This window comes from Papaver somniferum, chromosome 8 (assembly GCF_003573695.1).
Source record: "Papaver somniferum cultivar HN1 chromosome 8, ASM357369v1, whole genome shotgun sequence".
NCBI lineage: Eukaryota > Viridiplantae > Streptophyta > Magnoliopsida > Ranunculales > Papaveraceae > Papaver > Papaver somniferum.
Window position 1 is genome coordinate 26,210,157 of NC_039365.1, and position 20,335 is coordinate 26,230,491.

At 35.7% G+C, this 20,335-nt stretch overlaps 1 protein-coding gene across 1 annotated transcript; it reads right to left on the minus strand.

Moving 5' to 3' along the window:
* Positions 1-5,194: 5,194 nt before the first annotated feature.
* On the minus strand, positions 5,195-18,053 carry LOC113304619 (MADS-box protein SOC1-like). Its single transcript, XM_026553763.1, has 7 exons — positions 17,866-18,053; positions 7,839-7,935; positions 6,635-6,696; positions 6,440-6,539; positions 6,292-6,333; positions 6,144-6,185; positions 5,195-5,636 (listed from the first exon to the last, which is right to left on the minus strand). The coding sequence occupies exons 1-7, from the start codon at positions 18,051-18,053 to the stop codon at positions 5,517-5,519; spliced, it is 651 nt and encodes a 216-aa protein (XP_026409548.1). The 3' UTR covers positions 5,195-5,516.
* Between the last annotated feature and the right edge of the window lie 2,282 nt (positions 18,054-20,335).

A 20,335-nucleotide genomic window follows, 5' to 3' on the forward strand; every position in this document is an offset into this window, starting at 1 on the left:
AGAAAAATTAAGATCAAAACACGCAACTACAGAGTAAATAGTTGGGTCTGGCTTCAGAATCCCAATGAAGTCTTTAAGTCGTTAACCTATAATGGTTTTAGGGAAAACCTAGGTTAAAGGAGAATCGAATCTAGTCTCAACTAGTATCACACAAGAGGTGTGGGGATTAGGTTTTCCAGTTGCTAGATTTCTCCCTTATGTAGTCTTTAAATCAGGGTTTGATAGCTTTTAAACAAAGAAATCAATATTCACCGTTAGATGAAATCCTGATTTAAGATTCAAGCTAAGTTTGCTTAAAACCAAAGCAATATCTCTCCACATTTAGATGGTATTAGCTTGTTTCACACAAATGAAATATACCTTCATTTAAATATGGGTAACCGTACCTAAACGTGTATATTGAGTTGTCTCAATAATTGTTAATCGATGTTAGCCATATGAAAACTTTTATGTGAACCACATTCATCTAATACTTCTAGATCAAATGATAATCAAATTAATCTAATTGTGTTACTCATAGATCGTTTATATTCTCATAGAAGTATAAAAGACACACTTGAAACAAAATCGTATTTGATTCAAAAGAATCAATTCACCGACTTAGCTTTGTTTATCTCGATAGACATATTATAGGTAGTTGTATAGATTGACGATATATCATTTGATGGTTCTCTCCAGGATCCGAATATGATAGGTTGTGAACCTAGATATGATTATCTTGATGATCTAGATCTTGGTTGATCTAAACCGATCAAAGGAGTCTATTAGTTTAAACAGATATCTAAAGTGTGGCTTTGTTTAAACAAATGAGTTTATTGGTTGATCTAGATAATCTAGAGACTTTGTTTAACTCAACAATTGATTCAGTTCTTAAGATTTAGAGAGGTTACCGAATACAAGTTAGTCTTTTACTATTTCGAAATACGATCCAAAGGAGTTGAATGCAAGAAATCTTCACAGCAGGTGAAACAACTTAAGATAGTGGACTCTATCTTAGGATTCACGTACATTGATCAGATCCATCGTAAGAGCAGGGATAATGAAAAAAATAGGTAACTTGGATGTAGTTTACTTGGTCTCAACTATACGAGGTTGGTAGTAGTCTTTGTATAACGCTTATTTCTGAGAGTATTCAAAACTGGACTAAGTCCCGAAGCTTTTCTGCATTTTTAGTTTTCTTGTTAACAAATTTTTTCTGTGTGCTTTTACTTTATTTTCCACATTATAATTATTGTTTTAGTTATAATAAATTAATTGCACTTGTACGTTAATCAAACACTTGGTTTGGCCCCATAGTTGGTTCGTTCCGGGCTTATACTACATACCACGTGAGAATCTTGTGGTTGGTATCTTCTTGACGGTCTATATATATATTAGATCACGCAAGGTGTGTCTCATACAGGTTGATATCGAAAAGATTGTGGTGTACTCGGTACCCTCGTCATTTCAGAATTCCAGGTACAATCATGAATATGATATTCAAAATTGATGGATGGAAACATTTTGAACATAAATGTGTTTAAAATGAGACGATTTTTTGACATGGAAGAACTATATAGATATGACATGCAACATAAATCGAAAAAATACACTTACTTTTGTGGCGTCCCAGGGTATTCAGGCCTCTTTGAGCACCTGATTAATCCCTGGTGAAAGTGGTCATCAGGAAAAACTGAACCCTCGATCTCCAGTTTGGGAGGTGAATATCAAACGACATTCTGATGCCTATGCACCGATGTTCATTACAGATTTCATTTGGAAACAGTCCTTATGGGGACTTATACCATTGATCTTAAGTATAAGAGTCAACTCCTGACCAACTGGGCTAATCCTAGTGGGTATATATGCGAATGTGTTAACAAGATAGAGTCAAGGGTCTGAATCTCACGAAGATATTTTTGTGAAAAAGTTGGAAAAACTTAATTTTACATGAATTATGTTGACTCAATATACCCTTAATTCATTGATATAATCCATACTAGATTTGCATGTAAGAGTCGACTCGATTTAAAAATATCAGACTCGTACTAGACGATTCAGGACTCCTACAATTGCAAATGATGGTAAAACTTAAAGCTCAAGCAACCTGGATAAGAATAGAGAATACTCGTTATAGTTTTTATTGAAAGTTGACTGCTTTCTCGTCAGAAATTTTCCTAAAAATAAAAGAAATTGATTTTCTCTTCATTATGCGAAGTTACTAGAGAATATTTCCTACACCCACAAAAAGTTTCATGAAATACTCGATTTAAACTCCATTTAAATGTGAAAATACTTTAATACACCAAAATAAAGTAATTTATACTCCTTCCGTACCTGTTATAAAGGCGGAGAAGTAAAAAAATGTAGTCTCTATATATAGGCGGAAATCAGTTTCCAATGTCATTTTTTTCAGTATACCCTTATTTAAGCCTATAGGTATCAGTAAAGTCATTTATTGCTAACACTTATTCCCTAGGTTAATTAGGGATCAAAACATTCCATCCTTATGGTTTTTTCCTTCAAAAATTTTGCGACAATGATTTATGACTCCCGACTCTGGTGCACCCAATGCACCCAATCTTAGGTGGCAAATACACGTTTATGCGCCAAGAAATATGCACCCAGTATGAGCTGGCACAACAAAAGAAAAAAACCTGTTAAACACCACGCCATTCGACAAGAAGTTAAGAGTGAAATTTCTTTTTGACTTTCAGTGAGTTTTCTCAGCCGTACATCTGAATCTACGGATTAGATTAAATACAAATGTTTTAGGTTTATTTCTTTGGATATGCTTGTGCTGTTAGAAACAGATTAAGTTTCATTGCTTCACATTGGTCTGTTATAATTTCTTTTGGAGGACATCCAGACATGCATTTCAACCATTCACTAAATAGCCATTGAAATGTTTCTTTTCGTTCATCTGAGAGCAACCCACAACCAAGCAATATAGATTGTCCGTGATGATTCACCCCTACAAAAGGAGCGAAAGGCATGGGATACTGATTAGTCAAGTAAATAGTATCAAAAATAACAACCTCTCCAAATTCTTTATAAGCTTCTCTACTCCCACCACCTTCCCAGAACACATTCCTCAAATGTTTTTCTTCGTCTACATCGATAGCATAATAAAAGTCTTCATGTTCATTTGATTTGTGGCCAACCTTGTTCATAAAATATCTTATTATAGCTTCTGCATCTTCCTATCCAAGTCTTAATGCCCTCAAGTCTTTTATAATATTTCTACAATCTTTTTCTGTACATGTCATATTATGATACCCTTCATTTTCGTTTACCACCGAAATGTAACTTTTGTGCATCTTGATATACATAAAGCATTAACTGTACATGTCATATTATGATACCCTCCATTTTCACTTCCACTACCATCTACAACAAATTAACCAGAAAACATCCATGGTAAGAGCACAAAATACTTAATAAGATATACATAAAGCATAATAATCATTGATTTTTCAACTACTGTAATCAATTGTCAATATACATGAGTATGCATGTACTCTAGCTTATAGATTTATAATACAGTCAATATAATATTAGAGCATCCCGTTTGTATGGATAATCACATGGCAGTCTCAACAACTCAACCCTAGATCATATAAACATTATTGACAAGAAAATCGGTATCCAAGATGATAAAAAGAAAAAACTCAAAGACGTAAATATATATGATCAAAATTCTTACCTCTCTGTACCATCCAAATCGAGTGGTTAACCTCACGAATCTTGTAAAACTGATCGTTTTCCTTGAGAGAGGAGTTGGAAAATGGAGCGACTTTTAGGTCTTTGTGTTTAGGCGGTATATTTATTAGATTTTGAGATTTGGGCGGTATATTACTGGATTTGAGAAATTTCATATATCAAATATATGCCGTAGATTCAGATGTACGGCTGATAATACACAGTGAAAGTCAAAAAGAATTTTTACTCTCAACTGCTTGTCGGGTGACGTGGTGTTTAGAGCTTTTTTACTTCTGATGTGCCAGCTCATACTGGGTGCACTGGGTGCAGATTTCTGGGCGCCATAAATCATTTTCGAAATTTTTGATCATAAATATGATAAGCATAAAACTACGGAGAGAGAGGAAAACGAGGAGAAACTGTGAATCTTTCTCATTTCATAGCTACTCCTACATTTAAGTTTTTTAGTTGGACTTAAATTCCTTAATTAGGTAATTAGTTGAACATAAATTTTTTAATAAAGTATTCATTAATTAACGGGATAATAAATATGGATATATCAGATATAATTAGGAAAATGTAGGAAAACCAAAAAATTTCTTATTTCGAGAGATTTGTACATCTCGGTCTTTATAATAGAGACGAAGAGAGTATATGTCACAAAGTTATTGATCCATAACGAAGAGAGTATACGTCACAAAGTTATTGATCCATAATTATTTAGATAGGACAACTCGAAAAAAGTTCACATTCCTAGATTTAAGATTTAGGTGTTGTTCAATTTTGGTGTGAAATGAATTCGTCAGTCCACAACAATTTTTTTAAAATTTGTTTCACGGCCTGTCAAGCAGCTCTTTCTCGTTTAATGTTGCACCCCATGAGATCTTATAAATAAGGGTCAGATGTTAACTAAAGAAATCAGACAGTCTAAAGACAAATCAACACTCCTCAGAGCTCCCATCGTTGAGCTTCGTTTGGATACCCTCATACCCATTCTAGGTAGTCATTGGGCTGATGCAATAAAAACAGTTCTCCAAGAAATAACTATTAACATTGTTACCAGTTGCCACTTGCCAGAAAAACACACTGCAATCTTTTTTCTCTTCAAAATGAATAGATGAAACACTCACACACTGGAAGAATGATCAGTGAAGCGTAACTGGGTTGGATTATGGCTTCTAGCCTATTTGATTGTTAAATCAGCGACAACCCATAATTACCCAAGAGTAAAGTTAGTTTCCACACAGAAGCTGATTAAAACAACTAGATCCCTGAACCAGTTTAACAACATCAGAAGCTAAAAAAACTTTCACTTGAAAATCAAACAAATCTGCATGACTGCTACAGGGGGTTATCAGTGGTTAGGTTTGTTTTGTTTTGTATGGATTTGGTAACCCCTGTAGCATCCTTGCAAATCTGCCCGAGCTTTACACCTGCAGCCGGTAGCTACAAAAAATTATGCCCAAAGAGGAAGCAATTTCATGGATTATACAATTCAAACGGTGTATAAAGATTTAGAGAATTTACAGGTATTCATTTGATCCTCTTCTAAATAAATACTGAAATCTTACACCAATCATATACTCAAGCTGGTTTGTTCTACACACCTCAATATCAGATAATCAGTTCTGACTACATTAACATAAGAAATCGGCCATAAGATTTTGAAAATCAGGGCACATATTTAACTGAAAATTATATGATAGCATCAGAAGATAACGACAGATTTATATGTTTATATAGCTATGACGAGGTATCAACTTGCATTACCTCGTTTAACAGGCCAAAATACAATCATAATGATAGCAATTAGGAGGATGTGGAGTTGTACAACATCACCTTCTTTCAGGCCTGCCGATTTGTAGCTCAGTTTCCACCTCATAAGAATCAGGACTAGTTTCATAAGGTGTTATTTCTCTCTGTTGGTTCTGTTGTTCCCATTGTCGAGGCCCACACTATTTCGACAAAAAGAAAGATAGTCATTAACTAGCTCTGAGCCTGCTCTACTCTTCTTCACAAGACTATTTTTGTTTCTCCACAAGGAACATGCTTGTTCTCACAGAGTATGCTTATACATGTGTATGAAAGATGTTGAAATAAACAAATTCTAATGCGATTTTAGCTTTATGGTTCATTCATGTGTCAGGTTGCTGTAGAACTTAAGGTTTTGCTGCAACAAATTGGTCAAAGACTCAAAGTTACAATATCAAATGCAAACTCCTTTCGGTCATGGTATTCTATAATAAATGCAAGCTCCTTTCGATCATGGTATTCTAATTGGAAGCTCTTATTTTCGCCATTAAAATCAAATAGATGGCAGAAGTGAGTGATTCCTCAACTCTGCAGAAAATTAGTACTACTAAAATCATTGTGCAACTTTACATACTGGACCAGAACATGTTCATAGTATGTACTGTTCTTTTTTGAGGTCTGAGAATGAAAATAAGATAAACTAAAATTACCTTCTCGCATAAAACTTCATTCTCTTCTAATAGCTGCTTTTCCTGAAATGTCATGCAAACAATATCGTTAGCAAATTACTAACAAGCATATAAAAATAAGATTAAGTGAATGCTCGAATCTAAACTGACATTTAATGTGTCAATTTACCTTTAGTTTTAATTGCTCAATCTTTTCCCTATATAACTGATTCTGAAGTAATAGAAGACATCAATGATATGTATATCTTCAGTTAGTGTTTTCTCAAGTATTTAGAACATTGAACATGATGACGCCATACTGGATTAAACCATTTTACCTTTTTTGCCCTGATACTAAGTAGGCTCTTCTCCAACTGATTCTCAGTTGTCTGCAATTCGTCAATGGAGCAAGATTCTAAGCCTTCTCCCATTAGCTTCCTACAAAAAGTTGTTTCGCGAGTTTATTATATAAACTTAAAGCAGGTAACTCTTTGCAATAAAAAACGCAATATGTTAGGCTATCGTCATTGAACCTTTTAGAGGCTTCGAGATTCCCAATCTTCTTTTCGAGGTTTGCAGCTTCATATTTCAATTGCTGAGACAAACAATTATCTAAGAAATCAGGAGTGTGTTAACATTATCAATTTAACAATATACCCTGCAAAGAGAAAAAGAAAGACTAAAAAAGTGGTAAACGAAATAGCTCCTCGATGCAAGAAAGGGTTTTAAATTAACACAGGATGACAATGTACTAAATCATTCTTAGATGAAAAGGCAATTGCTTACTAGATTTGAATATGACAGATTATAACAACTTAGTTCTGATTCGTCCAAAACTTCAGAGATTTCTGTGATTTAAAGATGATTATTTCATTGACCGGGGAAAATGAAAAGAAATGAGTTCAGAATGAAACGACTGACTGAATAAATAGAAATTCTATGGCACTCTGAAATTTGAAGAAGACTATGCCCATGCCCAGAACGTTTTACTCTCATATACCCATATCAATCTTCATTTCATCAAACACTGGCATAAGCTTTCAAATTTGTTAAGGAACAGTAGACAAAATTTTCAAATCATACAGAAAGTGATTCCAGTCTTCATATAGACTATTAACATAACATTCGTCAAAACAACTGCACAGATGATTGCATACAATAAAGCACACACTGCAGGGATTTTATATTATGCCAAATAACAGAGTTTTGGATGTCAAGCAAACAAAGGAATCTGGATTTGTCAGAATTCTTCCCTTACACAGACCCCAATCTTAATGAGAAAAATGATTCTATACTATATCCTGGCCTGTATGTAGTCATCATTACACCGCTAAACATTATACTCTCAGTCACAACAAAAACCGAACTCCGTTCAGGCCAAGTTATTGCCTCATTCAACTTTCCATCGAAGCCCACACCTCCTTAGAGGTATTGCTTGCATGTTTTGGGATTGTTATATTTATTAACAAACCAGATATTACAGGACTAATCATACTAGATTGCAGCAGTCATTTCACAGCTACCATTCATCTACTTTTCCAGATATGCTAAGTTTCACTAACTGTGTGCTTTACCACACATCCGATGTTCTAATAAGAAAACCTATGTAGTTGCCGGTAGCTAGTATCATCTTCCAAGTACTACTCAGTAAGGCATTCAAACAAACTTATCGGAATCCGGACAAACACGACACAAGATATTTGAAAGAACATTAAAAAGTCAAAAAGGTGGCCTGACCTGTGAATTTCGTTCTTCTATTGCTTTGTTGTTGCTGTTGTAATTGACCTGTACATCTTTATTATACTTCTGGTACCGCACGATTGTCTTTTGCATACTGGAACACCACGGTTAAAAAATAATCAGTAATGACAGTCTTGAGTTTCAAAACTAAGATGAATACACGAGAGTTATTGATGGATGATCAGGGCTGTGAACTGGATGTGTCTTATGTATGGTAAAGCTTTTAGAACATAAACCTAGCTATCAATGTATAGGAAGAACTTAAACAATATTACTCCAAATATTTCCTCCTATGTAAAAAGCTTCAAACTAGAAAATTTAAGCTAGAAATACAAAAAACCAAATCAGGATTTGGAATCACGAGTTTTAGACCAAAATCCAGAATTTCCATCACTTAATTATATGCTTTATACAACATTGTCATATGGGTTTTTCCAATATAGTTATTGTTATGTTTGTGTTTGAGTGTTGTTATTCATGTTTTAGATCCCTTTACAGACCCCTAGCAACTTGAGTGATGATTCGTCAGTGTAACCTGTTGATATACACTAACTTACATTCCCAATCTTAGCCTTTTGAGGACTTTGATTAGCCATATACGGACCAACATTCCAGGAATTATATTGGAATTTGGTTCCTTACCCACTAGCCAAACATGCAATAAGAGTATATATATGATACAAATCATTATGATTATATGCTGAGAGCTAGCTAGCAAACACACAGCTTGATGGTCAATAACCGAGCAGATTAGAAACAATTTCACCAAAGATGTAAAAGACACCCTTTTGGAGGGGGAAAACAGTTCAAGGCTTGAGGTATTCTAAAACAAAAATACCTTAGGGGAAGTGTTAGGGTACCGACCATAAACTCGTCATAAGCCCATGAGTAGAAATCAACTCGAAAACTGGTTGATTAGACGAGGGAACCCATTGATCTATAAACTACCCAATTAAGCCCCATCTAACCAATGTGGGACTAGGGTCCCAACATCTCACCACGCTTCCAGACCCAACGTCCTCGTTAGCCCACTCTATCGACACTGGTCCCGCGGTAGCCCTTTCTTTATGGCAGCTCCACTCGACTACCAGTATTCAATGCGGGTGACAACTATGCCCATACATCGGTGCCCAACACTTTAATCCAGCCTAAAGGCTAGGGTCCCAACATCCCACCACGCTTCCAGACCCAACGTCCTAGTTGACCCACTCTATCGACATTGGTCCGGCGGTAGCCCTTTTCTTATGGCGGCTTCACTCGACTGCCAATATTCAATGCGGGTGATAACTATGTCCATACATAGGTGCCCCAACACTTTAATCCATCCTATAGGTCACCCCTTCCGTGGAGCGGGCATGGGTTGTGGTGGTTGGCTCTGATACCAAATAACTATGCCCATACATAGGTGCCCCAACACTTTAATCCATCCTATAGGTCACCCCTTCCGTGGAGCGGGCATGGGTCGTGGTGGTTGGCTCTGATACCAAATGTTAGGGTACCGACCCTAAACTCGTCATAAGCCCATGAATCAATGACGGACCTACAGCTGGGCTAAAGGGGGCTTTAGCCCGGGTAGGCTTCCCAGTCCACAAGCCAATTTTTTTTTTTTTTTGCTCGACCAAGGCTTCTAGCCCATGCCTTAAAAGGAAATTTATCTTTCCTGGGTCCGTCCCTGCCATGAATAGAACTCAATTCGAAAACCAGTTGACTAGATGAGGGAACCCATTGATCTATAAACTACCAATTAAGCACCATCTAACCAATGTGGGACTAGGATCCCAACAGAGAGCACTAAGAATCGAAAACAAAAATGTAAATGATAAAATGTGGGAAATCGCAGGAAAAAGCACCTAAAGTCTAGTGGGACTTTAAATGAGTTTTGTGATAAGAGAAGGATAAATACTTATGAAAGTTAAATGAGAGTGATTTGAGAGAGACCCTCCTTAGACGCCTTTTTCTTGCTTGTGAATAAGAAGCAAAAGATGAGGCCAGTGGAGGCTTGGCTTCCTTTAGGCTCTTTCATTAGAGGATACTGATCCTCTAATCACCATGTGAAACACCACACAACCTCTAATCTAAATAATTCTCCCCATTTAAGGAATGGAAATATAAGCACCCATCTATAAACTGTACTAAAATATAGGGTGTTTAGACAGAAGCTCTTGTCCCCACAAAGCTAGAATGATGTAATCACTTCTCAAAAGCTCCATGTTTGAGAGAAACAATCAATGGTAAACAGAGTGGATGTTGCTTATCAGTATTCATAGGAATCACTGAAATTTTCGCTAGGGGAAAAAATGTCGTTGATAGATGGAATAGCTATTAGTAATGATTAGAGGCTCATGTGGAATCACACTAAGACGTACCATAGGGTGCCACCGATCCCCAGAATCATTTAGTAATGATAAAAGATTCATGCAGAATCATCCTAAGTCGTACCTTAGGGCGCCACCAATCACTATAATCATTATCAGCATTAGCACCTCAGCATACCTCACCAGTACCGATGCAGATCCCGTCACATAGCTGATACCACCAAAACCATTATCACCATCACCACCCCACCTCCAAGATCGCTGCTGACACCCATCCCATGGTTGATACCACCACAACCATCTCATCCCACCAGCACCTGCACTAATGCCCATCCATGGTTGATACCACTAGAACCATTATCACCATTGCCACCTCAGCATTATGAGCAATGACGCCTCACCTGAACAACAGGCACCAATGCCCATTAAATGGTTGATACCTCCAAAACCATTATCACTATTGCCACCTCACCACCAGTATGGCATCCAATATATATCCCATGATTGATAATCATTATTAGCAGTCCCACCTCACCCCCACCAACACCAGTACCAAACTACCAATGCCCATCAAATGGCTGATACACCAACACCTCCAAAAACGTTATCCCAATTGCCACGTCGCCACCAGCATTGCCGCCAATACCCATAATGATATCACCACAACCATTGCCACCTTACCACCACCCGTGGCAATGCTTATCCATGGTTGATACACAAGAAGCATTGTCGCCATTGCACCTCACCTACCAGCTCCCTCACCAGTCAGTTCTCATGATTGATACCACAAAAATCATTACCACTGTTGCAACCAACACGGCCGTAAAAACTCATCCCTACTCCCTTGGTTGATACCACCACAAGCGTTATCACCCTCATTGCCACCAAAACCCACCAAAACCAGTACCAATGGCCATCCCATGCTTGATACCACCTCACCGCCAACATCGACGTCAATTCCCTTCCATGGTTGATACCACCACAACCATTATCACCGTTACCATCTCCCCTACCAACACCGGCACCATGGTTTACCACTAAAAACATTGCCAACTCGCCACCAAAAAGGGTGAGAATCTGTGATCTATTAAAAATGGCGTAACCTCTGTAATTATGGGTCGAAATAACTATGGCACATTAGCAGCTGACGAGGACTATTAACCATCACGTTTGGCCATCATCGTTAACGCCTCATTCTAACTACATCAATCTCATGTCTACCACCACCACCATTTAACCATCAGCTCTGTCGACAAGAACAATCAATAACCATGTCACATTTCCGAACTAACTTTCAAATGGTAATTTGAAAGAATCAATGAGACATAAGAATCATCCAAAAGATAATTTATGTTTGACTCTTAAGCAAGCAGTACGACTTAACAAGACATCTGAGGCAGAATGTAATGAACTCAAACATCTGCTTCAATAATGTCTTACATCCGCCAGGGCAACCCACTATTAAAGAAAGTTTTTAAGAAAATTAAACCTATTATTCATATGCTAGTTTATAAGATTGACATCTCCGATGATTAAGATGCATTTTTCCAATAAAATCTCTTTAAGATAAAGAAACATACCTACATGCGAAGCTCCCAGGCAATGTCATGATTAAACTTCTAAGGGATATCCTTTATTCTTGTTTTTTTTACCACAAGATTTTTTTTTTTTTGGTAGAAGAACAAGGACCAAGTAAAAGACTAGGCACATTCCATGCGCAATCTTTTCGGTGAGATAGTGTGCAAATAAAATTGTGCAGTCTTTTTGGTGAGATAGGGTGTGTATGAAATTGTGCATGATCCTCTAAAATAAAACCTATAAAAATGGCACCAGAGCTACATTCTATTGGTAGAAGCTCAAAAGCTTAAATCAGTTAGACTCGAGAACCAGAATAATATGATTGGTGTTTGATATGAATAAACCAAAACAAGGAGTACAACTTTACAAGCTCAGTGTACTACCAAAAGAATATAGCTCTGATTCTATTTTTTATTTTTTATTTTATTCATGTAATCCAAGTTTACACTTTATGGACACAACTTCCTAGTGCTTTAAAAGCACTTTAATCGTTTAAGTATATCCTTCCTAAAACTGCTGCGTAGGAGACAATTTCTGAGCTTTATAGAGGTCAAGAATATATGCTAGCTGTCAAAAATGCAAGTCTTGTCAATTAACGTTCTCTCCAAATGCAAGACAATAAAATCTTTATAACTTAATGGTCCCTTCCCAATGTTTTGTATCTTATCTGGTACGTCCACTCTCATGTTTTTATTATTTTAAGATTTAGATCCTCTATTTGGATTACACATTAAATTTCAATTATAATTTTTATCTACCGTTACCAGATTAGCAAGGATATCATTTGAGTGATCTGACAATTATGATGGGCTTTAAAAAGAAATTGTCTCGTATGAAACGGTACTTACTGCTAATCCCGATAACCCCTTTTAGCAATCGTGATAGAATAATGCTATCGTACGTAATTAACAAACATACAAAACTGAGAGAGGTCAAAAAGAAACAACTGATTTCTCATGATCAAATCACACACCACCTTCAATAAATCAATCTATTTTTAATCAGTAATGAATTTAGTGTTTCTGAGTTTCGAACTCAGATCACTGGTATCCATTACCACCTTAAATAAAGGGAAAGCATTCTCTATGTGATCAACCAACCAAATATGTTGCCTACTTAACTAGTTGTTATCAACCTACCTCCCATAACTTTGTTAGATAGAATAAATACTAGTTGTTGTTTTTTTTTGACGTTAAAAGTTTAAACTTTTATAGAAAAAGAGAATACAAGAGAAGAAGACCCCTAAGCACAACAAGAAAAGGCTGAAAAGCCGACCTAAACACACAGCTACGACAAAGCTAGCAGACCTAGCAAACCAAAAGAAAAGTTCAAGAGCATGACGGAAATTCTACAGCTTCTTCTTGGCAGGAATTGTTTTTCTCTACTTAATATCTCACTGCTTGGACCCAATCCTTATTTGCTTTATAGGATTTATATCTATCTACAACGCCAACAAAAATATTCTTCGCCTCAACTTCTTTATCTCCAATAGGAACCCTTAGCAAGGAACTTAGAACACTAGCACTTATTAGCCTACGAAGGCAAATTCATGTTCCACCAACTCTATAATAGAGAAGGCTTACCTTGTATGCAATGGGATATGATCACGTGCTCTAAAACAAAAATAGAAAATGAAAAACTAAATAAGTGGATATTTTTCGGAGCTCAGCTTGTCGCGAGACTCCCATCCAATTTCGTGTAGAAATTTTGTTTTGTCTAGATTTTCATTCAGAAGATATTTTTTGAAAAAAAAATAATAATATGTGGAGATATGATCAAATCTCAAAAGGTGACTCATTCAACCTAAATTTTTTGCACATGCAACCTAAGAATTTGATCATATCATCATTACTCTAAAATAATGCTCAATGGTAAATATCCACCTTATCCATGACCTTTATTTGATGTCACCACACGCCCTATTTGGAGCCATTCAGAATCACCCAAATTTGGTTTGAGTATCAATGGATCATAGCCTTCCAGTAAAAAACCCATTGCAGAACATTCTGAATGCCATAATCGGCATACATCTTTAAACTGAGAAGTGAAAATGCAATTTCTATAAGGTTGAACTAGCTTTAGAAGTACAAATATGGTGAGTTTACGAGGGGATGACATAGGTTATATACTTATCTCCATCACTGCCTTAGAGTGGTTCTAAAAGTGTGTACAATTGGCAGGGTTCAAAATAGGGAGTGTCACTATTTTACCCTTCCTTTTGCATTCCTTATGGAAAATACCCCTAAAGGGTTAAACACAAGTTAAAGTTTAACCAATACTTTCCAGACGCCTGAAGCTTAATTACTCCCTCTGTACCTATTATATAGGTGGAATGTTTTATTTTTCTTGTACCACTAGATAGCCGAAATCGCAATTTCAAGATGACTTTACTCTATTTATGTTTTTTGTGCATCATCACAATTGAGTATCTGTTCGTAACGTTGCCGGTAAGACAGGAAAATCATGGATATTTATAAAATCAATAAAAAATCTTTTTGACTATTCTACCTATATATGTGGTACGGAGGGAGTATAATTTATTGACGCATGATAATCTCTGAAATCAACTTTAATCTTACATGTTAACCGAAAACTGGTCATTAAAACTTAAATACTACCTCCGTTCCACTTTAGATGATGTTTTGGGAGTTTTTACGCATATTAAAAAATGGAGAGAGATATATATCTATGCCGTTGAGAAAAGTCATTCAAACACTAATTGTTATTAATGTATTTAAAAATAAACTTATGGTTCCAAGACAAAATATTAGGATATTATTAGTAGTTTTGTGGGAGAAATACAAAAACTATCAAGTAATGTGAAAAATAACCTTATAACCAGCTGGAACGAAAGGAGTAATATATTTTTGAAGAATTCAGAAATAGAGGATCTTTTTCAATTTCCTCTTTGAAACAAGTTTAGATTACATGGAAACATGGATTTAAACAATATTATATATGCAAAGTTGTGCTTGGTGAAGGTGTGACTACTATAGAGCAGGATACTGAAATGAGCCTAGGTCCATGAATTCTAAATTTTTGCCTACTTTGAATGCCAACTAGATATATTCGGCAACAGCTACATAGAAGTGAAAAATCCAATTCCCAGTCCCTGAACAAAGCCGTAAAATGCATGGAGCTTTTAGAGAGATGCATGGTCCACTCACCAATGAAACACGGAATGAAAATGTATATTTATGATTAACTGATATGCCCAAATTTCAAGTACAAGCTCTGGTAAAGAAAAAAGATTTCATGATGTAAACAAAATGTCTTTCAACCAATTTCAGTTATTATGAACTCTTGGAGGCATGTGTCGTATGTGAAGCTGTGAAAGGACAATAGTCTCACATCGTTAGAATCCGCTTAATTAACTTAAATATAATACGAAAATGCTGCTCCACTCATTGCCAATCGGTTTTGAGTTGGATGCCCGCAGGTACCAGAGCTAAGTTCTAGACCTACGTACGCCGGGTGTAGGCCGAGTTACTGGCCGAAGTGTTTAACCGATTTTGTCACTTGTACACCCGGGATGTAGGCCGATACTGGCCGAGGTGTTACCCATGGTTACTCGTACGTAGGTCCACATGTGAGGCTGAGTGACTGGCCTTATACGTGAGGGGACGTGTCAAAGGACAATAGTCCCACATCGTTGGAATCCACTTAATTAACTTAAATATAATATGGAAGGGTCGCTTCACTCATTGCCAATTAGTTTTGAGTTGGATGCCCGTGGACTTTAACAGAATCATAATTTTCCACCGGATCGACAATGACTTAGGCCCTAGAGTGCTGATGAATCCTTGCGAGGATGTTCATGAATCCTAGTATTCCTTATGTTTTTAAGAGGGATGCATATATATCCTAAGACATAAATCATCTAAAACACCATCGAGTTAGGGAGGCACATGATATTTAACAGTAGGTTTGGTATCTGTTCAAACATTGGTAAAATCACCATGTCTACTGTTGAGTCCATGTGACACTTAAGGTATTAATTAAGCGTTTTCTAGGGTTAAGATGACTAACCCATCCTACTCCCTCTTAAATTTTAGAAACAACGTAAAAAAAAAAATTATATTTTTAATTTACTCTTAAAAAAGAATATGCAGTGAAGTACTTCAAACATACAGAAGGTCCACTGGAAAGCCAGTGAGCCGAGAGTAACACTATATATGTAACAAAACCAGTACATACAGTGTCACCTTCGTATTAGGGTCTTGTTCTGAATGGCAATGAGACTTGAAGTACGCCTATCCAGAAATATTTGCATAGCCAAAAGACTTGCCCATAGGGAAGAATGACTAAGTGCATAACAAGGGTTTGGTTCTGTACCAAGCATTTAGACACACAACCAAGTATTCAGCAGCACTATGAACTCCTTAATCTCATCAATAGCTCACTCTATACAACACTATTAACAAAAGCCACAAAAATTAGAGCTTGGAAAGAACAGTCAATCCTTATACAAATACAACTAGGTAGGAGAAACTCTTTACAACAGTGAAGATTAGATAATTACGTCAAAACAAAAACTATCTAGCCTGACTGCTTATAAAGACGATGATTATGCATATTCACTACATGTGAAGAATGAGGTAAATTAATGCATAATCACTTCAATACAACAGCACTTCCTCACAGACTTTTAATTGGTTGATACTCGTTCAATAGTGACATGCAGTACTTCCACTGAAAGTTATACGATTAATATGGAATGAAAAGGAAGTTAAGGAGGAGATTTGCTCGCCAAAAAGAATAAACAAAATAACCAAAACTAACATAAGCTTTAGTCTTACATTTTATGAGGTATCTACAGTGTTCAACAAAGTTTTGCAGGAATTTTAACTTGAGCATGCATGTGCACATAAAATGTTCATTTTAAAGAGGGATTCAGAATACATTTTGAAGAAATCAGACTCTACTATTTATTTACCACTCAAATGAGTTTAGGAAAGGTAGAACTCATTATCTATATTTACAGAAAGCAAATTGGAATGAGTTCATATCAACTAGCAAGGACCCACCTTAAGAAGCTAATGGGACTCATTATGTCCAAATCTAGAATTATTCTAGAGAGCTAAAGTGAACGACTTGAACATGAATTTATTTGTCCAGTGTGTTTGGAACCTTACATGGTGCATGGTATTTATGATACCCTTCAATTAGGGATTTACTTTTTTTTGAAGCATAATTAAATGATTTACTAAGAATATTCGTCATACTTATTTGATCTTGTCCTGCAATCAAATGAAATTTTGGCAAGTTCATCTCCTTTAGGTGTTCCTACTCCCCCTATTGCTACCGCGATCTCATGCAAAACTAAGTAGCCTAAAGGTATATTGATGTTATAGCTTTCAAAAGCTTACATAAAATACTAAATCAGACTGTTCTTCACTCTATCCATGAACTGGAATGAACTGTGTACACCACAAATAAAGATCATACTTGCCGTTATCGACAATTCGGCTTCCCACTACATTGAAATCAAAGACTACCAAACTAAGTTAGCTACTGATGTAGATATTTTGGTCTTATTCATATATTTGGGGATTAGGGTTTCATTCATTTTGTGCACAAGCAATTAACTTAGCAAAAACAGAAAGAGAGTGTAATTTATTCTAAAGAAATGGTATTAGAATCACAGAGATGTAATAATTAATGTAATAATTATTTGCTACTGAAACCCTAAAACCAACAGAAGACTAACACTACATGTTTTCCCCACTCTGAGAACAAGAAATACTGAAAAAAATCTCGAGGTGGTCGCTAATGATGAACTCGAAATGAAAACCAAACCACGACCATGAGGATGAGGATGACGATGAGCTGAATTAATTGAATCTTTGTATATTGAAGTACAAATAAAAAAAGTGAAAAAAAAATACAGATCTGTGGATGAAAAACCAAAATCGACGAATAAAATGATTGTATATAAGGATCTTGATGAAAATGAGACGAAAATTAAGATCCAGAAAAAGAGGATTTTGGTTTCAGCTTTTTGAATTTGAAGGAGGAACACAGAGAATGTTCTAGAGAAAGTACAGTAAAGACTACTTTACTAACCAACATGTAAAATAGGAGTAGTACTACTCTGAAGAAAAAAGAAGAAGAAAAATAATGGAAAATACCTGGAAGAGCTGCTGGAGAATTCATAGAGTTTTCCTCTTGGTGAAAAGACTATCAGAGCAACTTCAGCTTCACAAAGTACAGAAAGTTCAAAAGCTTTCTTCAGCAAACCATTTCTTCTCTTTGAAAACGTTACTTGTCTACTTGTTGCATTTTCTATCCTTCTCATCTCTGTTTTTCCCCTCACCATTTCTCTTTTCTCATATAAACTGCTGTTATCTTCATCGTCATCATCACCGTCATCAAAATCGAAATCGAAAAAAAAAAAGTCAAAATCAGTATCAAATTTGAGCTAAAATCATGAAAATTAGTACCAGTAATAAAAGATCGAAGTAGGTCAAACTCACTTTGAAAGTGTTGATGAAGAAGCCTGAAAAATGTGGAAGTAAAGAAGAAACAGATGCTTCTGTTTCAAGAAAGAAAGACCAACTCTATTTATGGAGCTTGTATTTATCTTGCTTTTTTTCCTCATTCGCTCAATGGCTTTATATAGAAAAAGAACAAACCCAATCAAAACCTAACTTTCCTTATTTATCTCTTTACCCAAGTGAGCTCATAAACCCGACTTTATCTATTTCTTTTTCTTTTTTTTTTTCACATTTAATTTTTTTTCTCAATTTCAACCAGAAGACAACAGAGTTAAACATGAAGATGAGCGAGCGAGTGAGTGAGCGAGCGAGTGAGTGAGTGAGTGAGCGAGCGAGTGAGCGAGTGAGGAAAGTAGAGGACCAACTAATAATAAATTGAGTTTAACGTGATCACAGAAAAGAATACAGAAAATATATTTCTTTCTTTCTATTCGCCGTACATAATTCATTGTACATTACGTGTCATGATTTTTGTGGTAGTGCATTGCCAAGTGTCAAACAGTTTATCCCAATTGGTAATCTTCCTCTCCCCTCATCCAGACACCTTCACGTGGCTCATTTCTATTCAGGGTCTTTAGAATTTTGTGGAGATTTTGTTTGACTGTTGCTAAACGAAGTCCATGTAATGATACAATCCCCTTTGCATTAGTCTGACATTTTAGCTGGCAATTGGCATACATATTTGGTTCTAGACTGACCATCCGATAAAACCACTTAAAAACCACATAAACACGTAGAATTTGTGGGTCCCGTCCTTTAAAAGAAAATAGAAGGTCCCGTTTTAAGGTTTGGCTAAGTTTATGCGGTTTTAGAGAGTGGAAATCACGGTCTATCCAGACTTTTTGTTTGGATTATGAATCTTTTGCTTATTTTCAGTTCCTAAAGAAAGTCGTTTTAACAAAAAAAAAAGTTAGCTCATTCAAACAACACTTTTATAAATGGCAGCCTCAATATAGTGATTAGTTTCAACAAGAACGGCAAGTTCTTGCGAGCAACAAGAGTACACGAAGATAAAATAGAAATTTGAACAATTATTAAAACTAATCAACCAAAGAACTCTAGAATTATAACAGAGATTCAAACCAATCAATTCATCAATTTTAATTCTCTTCTCATAAGATTCCTATGGTATTAATTGTTTGAAAGAACTAATTTCTTCCAAATAACAACGCTTCACAAGTCAGGAGAGTTAAGATCATTGAATGATCCATCCATCTCTGGTTTTCGCTGGTATGTAAATGCAATAATTGCATCCACAACTATCTTCCAACCATTTCTGCAACAAAGTAATGGAGAAGAACTAAAATCAAGAATACTCATTGATGATATAGTGTTACTGATATTTTTAAGTAAAAACATGGTATCAGATTTGTAGAATTTTTTTGGGAGAAATCAAAGTCTAATGATGATAATTGAGGTTATCATGCACTCAAACTTGTAATAACATTCATAAAGTTATATCAAAGTCACAAGGTTGAAGTGATGCTAACTTAAGAATAAAAAGATATATATTTAGAATAACTCCCGTGCTCATCTTAAAAAATAAAAAATCAGATATCATATAACACCATTAATTACCATTATCGAAATTCAAAGGATTGAAGACAGAACCCCTAAGATAGGATCCTAACTAGTAATTTCTAAATTTAAATTTAGACAACAAATCGTAAAATGGTAACATTATACTTTTGTTACTATCATTGTACTGTTGCTCATAATTAAGAAAATTTATCAAATCTCTTAATCAACGCCAATAATTTTGGTGGAACCTCATGACTGTTGATATAAGGTTGGGAGCGTGACAGCCCTACGCCAATCTTTCTTTCTTTTTTGACGACTCAAAAGTTGAAACTTATTTGAATTTGGAATTTGATACGAAAGGGAGCATTTATCTCCTTCTTATTGGCAGGAAGGAGAACATGATAAAATAAATTATGTTTTCTTATGTTAGGTTGTGTTTGATACTAAGAAAAGAAAACAATTCCATGTTTCTAGGGGGAGGCAAAGACAACTTTTCATGGAATTAAGTTAAAAATAGATTTTAGACCATGGCTTTTATTAAATGGGACCACAATTATACGAACTTGGATTGGTAATCGAATGA

Excerpts from the sequence above, each read along its gene's own strand:
- LOC113304619 (XM_026553763.1), bottom strand. The coding sequence starts at position 18,053 with ATGGTGAGGGGAAAAACAGAGATGAGAAGGATAGAAAATGCAACAAGT. Across the intron at positions 6,540-6,634 it reads AATCTCGAAGCCTCTAAAAG|GAAGCTAATGGGAGAAGGCT; the intron begins GTTCAATGACGA and ends AACTTTTTGTAG. Across the intron at positions 5,637-6,143 it reads ATGAAGTTTTATGCGAGAAG|TGTGGGCCTCGACAATGGGA; the intron begins GTAATTTTAGTT and ends TTGTCGAAATAG.